At 54.3% G+C, this 3,476-nt stretch overlaps 1 protein-coding gene across 1 annotated transcript in view; it reads left to right on the top strand.

Moving 5' to 3' along the window:
• The window catches only part of CUNH6orf132 (chromosome unknown C6orf132 homolog), a 17,802-nt gene that overhangs the window by 11,045 nt on the left and 3,281 nt on the right, over window positions 1-3,476 (top strand). The window contains 2 exon segments of the mRNA XM_035894870.1: window positions 2,924-2,999; window positions 3,345-3,475. Coding sequence (XP_035750763.1) covers window positions 2,924-2,999; window positions 3,345-3,475 — 207 coding nt within the window.

The following is a 3,476-nucleotide window of genomic DNA, read 5'->3' as shown; positions in this document are numbered from 1 at the left end:
CTCACGCCCTGCCCGGCAGCCGGGCCCGCTGGGCTTCGTGTGCCCGCACGCCTGGCAGCTCTCCCCGCACAGAGCAGCCTCCTTCCCCCAAACCGCCCAGCCCCCCCCCCTGCCACGCCGTGAGCTGAGCTGCAGCAGGGCTTGCAGGAGAGGGGGCTTCACCGCCTGCCCCTTGGGTACCACCACATCCCAGGCTTCCCAGGCACCGCAGGTGCGGGCAGAGCTTCAGCATCCCCGGGGGAATAAATTCCTTTAGTTAACCACCAAACTTCCCTGGCTCTGCTTCAAAACAAGAGTTTGGGGGTAGCTCTTCATATTTGGGGAAATCCATGGCCTCTTGGAGACACCAGGATGCTAAGCAGTTGTGTTTTGGTGTGTTTTTGTAACAGGCAGCCTCAAACCTGGCTCATTTAATGGGTGGGTAACGTGGGCTCCCAAGAGACCAGGGGAGCTGGGGACGATGGGGACAGGCGGGCTCCCCTTCACTGGGGACAGGGGGTACCTAACTCTGTTGCAGCACTGAAAAGCGATTCCTGGTGCTTGCAGCGAAAGCTCCCCTCGACGGGATCCTCGGCACACATAAATCTGATTCAGGGACCACAAACTGGAAATGCCGGTTGCTGGCGCACCACCCCGAGCTGTGAATCAGCTGGAGGCTTGCTGGGCTGGTCATACCCCTAGCAAACACGGGAGAGGGAAACAACCCTTCCCGTCATCTCTGGGGACTGGCAGCGTACTGGAGATGCTTTCCATTGTAGAAGCCAGCTCATGACGTGAGGACGGGTGGCTTTTGAGAGAGATGCTAGGCATTGGCAACTGCAAGAGAAATTTTTGGTGTGAAACAGGCTGGCCCAGTTTTTAGGACCTGTTGAAATGACATGTCCAAAATTACTGCTTGTTTATGAAATGTGGACTCTGTTTCCTCCAGCTTTGCATAGATCTCTTCCGACTGCCATTCCTTTTCCACTCCTGTCCAAACATGTGATGCATATGTTGCTTTTAAACCAGTGCCCAGACATCTTGGTTTCCCTGTAAATGAGCAGGTGTCCTTGGTGTGCTCTGGAGACTGGCAGCAATGAATTTCCATAGCAAATGGGAACTGCTGGGTTTTTTTCTGTGTGGTTTTTGGTATCTCATTGCTCTGGACAATTTCGTTATCGGCTCTCAGAGAGCCTCCGTTAGCCTTTGTCTTCCCTCTGGCTTTCAGCTGAAGTTAAGGATCTTTCCTCTGCGTTGTACTGCATCTTTGGGACAGCAGAGAGGTCTTTGCTGAGGCTATAAGGCTCACCTTGTCTGACGTCTTGCTGCTAACAGATCTGTCCTAATGCCTTAGCAGACCTTGGCTTCCCCATCAGCACCACGTTGTCTGAGCAGTTGTGCAATGCCAGGACTGAATTCCCACCTTCTCCTGGCTCACCAATAACTGGCTCATTCCCTTGTGGTTATAGAGGATCTTTGGTCATCTGCAGGGTGATGGACTTTGCAAGCAAAACGTCTGTATTTTCTTATTATTTTGTCAAAAGCTGGGGGATTCCAGGGCTCTTCTGGCGGAGCCCAGGCTGCTGCTGTTGAAGTCAGCTCTGCCCCAGCAGCTCCTACGTTCCTGAGCTGCCTACCCCGGGGGGTGTGGATGTTAATGTGCCGTCTGAGCCCGGGATGGGGCTGGCTGTATAAACCCAGCTTGACCTTTGATCAAGGAGACTTTGGAATCCTATAGCAATCTCTTGTAAAAATAGCGATAATGCCAGTGAAAGGCAAAAGGCATGGGCTCATTACCCGGGCTCAGTCCTTACCCAGGCTTTTGTATGCAGAAAACCACTGCACTGAGCAGTGTGGTAGAATGTTTCCTTTGCAGGGGGGGATGTTAACAGCGAATGCAAACGGCTGCCTGGGGGAGCAGGAGGGCAGCAGGCTAGACCCTGGAGCCTGGGAATGGGGCAGCGTGTCCCTGGCTGCTGCCCGTGGGTCTGTGAGCTCCTGCTGCTCGCCGAGCGTTATTCCCTTGCTACGGGTCTCTCCCAAGGCTGGTGTGTGAAAGCCCAATGCACTGCCTCAGTCGCTTACCGCTGTGCTGGCAGCAGTTTGTGTTTCGGCAGCAGTTTGTGTTTCGGCAGCAGTTTGTGTTTCGGCCATGGGTGCGTTAGCGTACGTTTCACAAGCAGCTCCGGTCCCTCTGCAAAGCGATCTTAGCAGCAAGTCACCGGAGGAAAGGAGAAGCTTTCTGCTTCTGGCAGGAGCATGAGGAGCCCTGGTCAGCACTCCTGGTGAGGCAACGTGCCATGAATATCTCGCAGTGGGTGGCTGTAATTATCCAAAGAGCCTGAGCTGTAAGCATCCTCGCAAATGTGTAGGCTGCTAAATTGCATGGTCCCGTACCAGGCTAAATGCGCTGCTGAGTTTTCAGCATGCGTGCGAAGGGAGTAACTGAGAGCGAAACACAAACCACACGAGTAGCAGTTTTCCCCAGACTGTTCAGGTACGCTGGTGCCCGTTTCCCAAAAAGCTGGAGGTCTGGCTGGGACTTCAGCACGGCGTGTCCGTGAGTGCAGCATGGGCTGGCAGTGCTCGCTGAAGAGCAAAACCCACAAAACCAGTGGGAGCTATTAATTTGGCTTGGTATGATAATGGTGAGAAACTGGTCCTGCTGATCTTGGGCTGGATGTGAAATAGCCGTGCTCCCCTCCAGCTCCTCTGCACCTGACTTGCACAGGGGACCTGTGTCCATGGCTTGTGTAACCTTCATCACTTCACTCGCCCCCCTAAGCCCCGTCAGCAGCTACCACAGGGACCTCCGCGTCTCGGAAGTGGCTCTGGATCCCATCAAGCCCCTGTTTGCGTAGACAAGGCTAGGGCCTGCTTGTCAGCACTTTGCTCTGGTACTCTGGGCATAAAACTAACAGCTCCATTTTCTCACCTATTGCAGAATGCCCAGGAATCCCACGGCGTGGCTGTGCCAACGCCATCGGTGCCAGAAGACTTTGAGGAAAAAGCAGCTCTTGGTAAGGGATCTTCTCTGCTGAGTCCTTGATTGGTGCTAAGCGCTCAGCAGTATGGTGCCCTTGGGGAAGGAAGCGTGTGTGCACCAAGCTCTGGAGCAGACAGTCTGATCATGAGATTTTTTTTATGCTAAAACAGAGTCTGCTATTAATTTTTTGAAGTCACTGAGAATGAATTAATTTCCAAGGGGTGAGACATAGTGGCTGTTACAGTTCAGCAAGCTTTAGACGGCTGCTGAGGAAAACAAGCTGGTTTCCTAGGAGGACAGCGGGCCGGGGGCGACGCTGGCCGTCACGGTGCTGACTGGGAAGGTGCTCACACCGCCGTGCTCTCGCTCTTCCTTGCAGGCTCTGGCTCCCAGATCAATGGGAACTACCGAATGTACAGCTCGGTGGGGGACCTGCGCCCACAGGCTCTCGAGGGAGATGACCTGGATGAAGACATCCCTCCACCGCCATCGGTACCCCCACCACCCCCTC

The sequence above is a fragment of the Egretta garzetta genome, unplaced genomic scaffold (assembly GCF_000687185.1).
Source record: "Egretta garzetta isolate BGI_Z169 unplaced genomic scaffold, ASM68718v1 scaffold245, whole genome shotgun sequence".
Lineage (NCBI taxonomy): Eukaryota > Metazoa > Chordata > Aves > Pelecaniformes > Ardeidae > Egretta > Egretta garzetta.
This window is presented reverse-complemented; position numbering and strand designations above follow the sequence as displayed.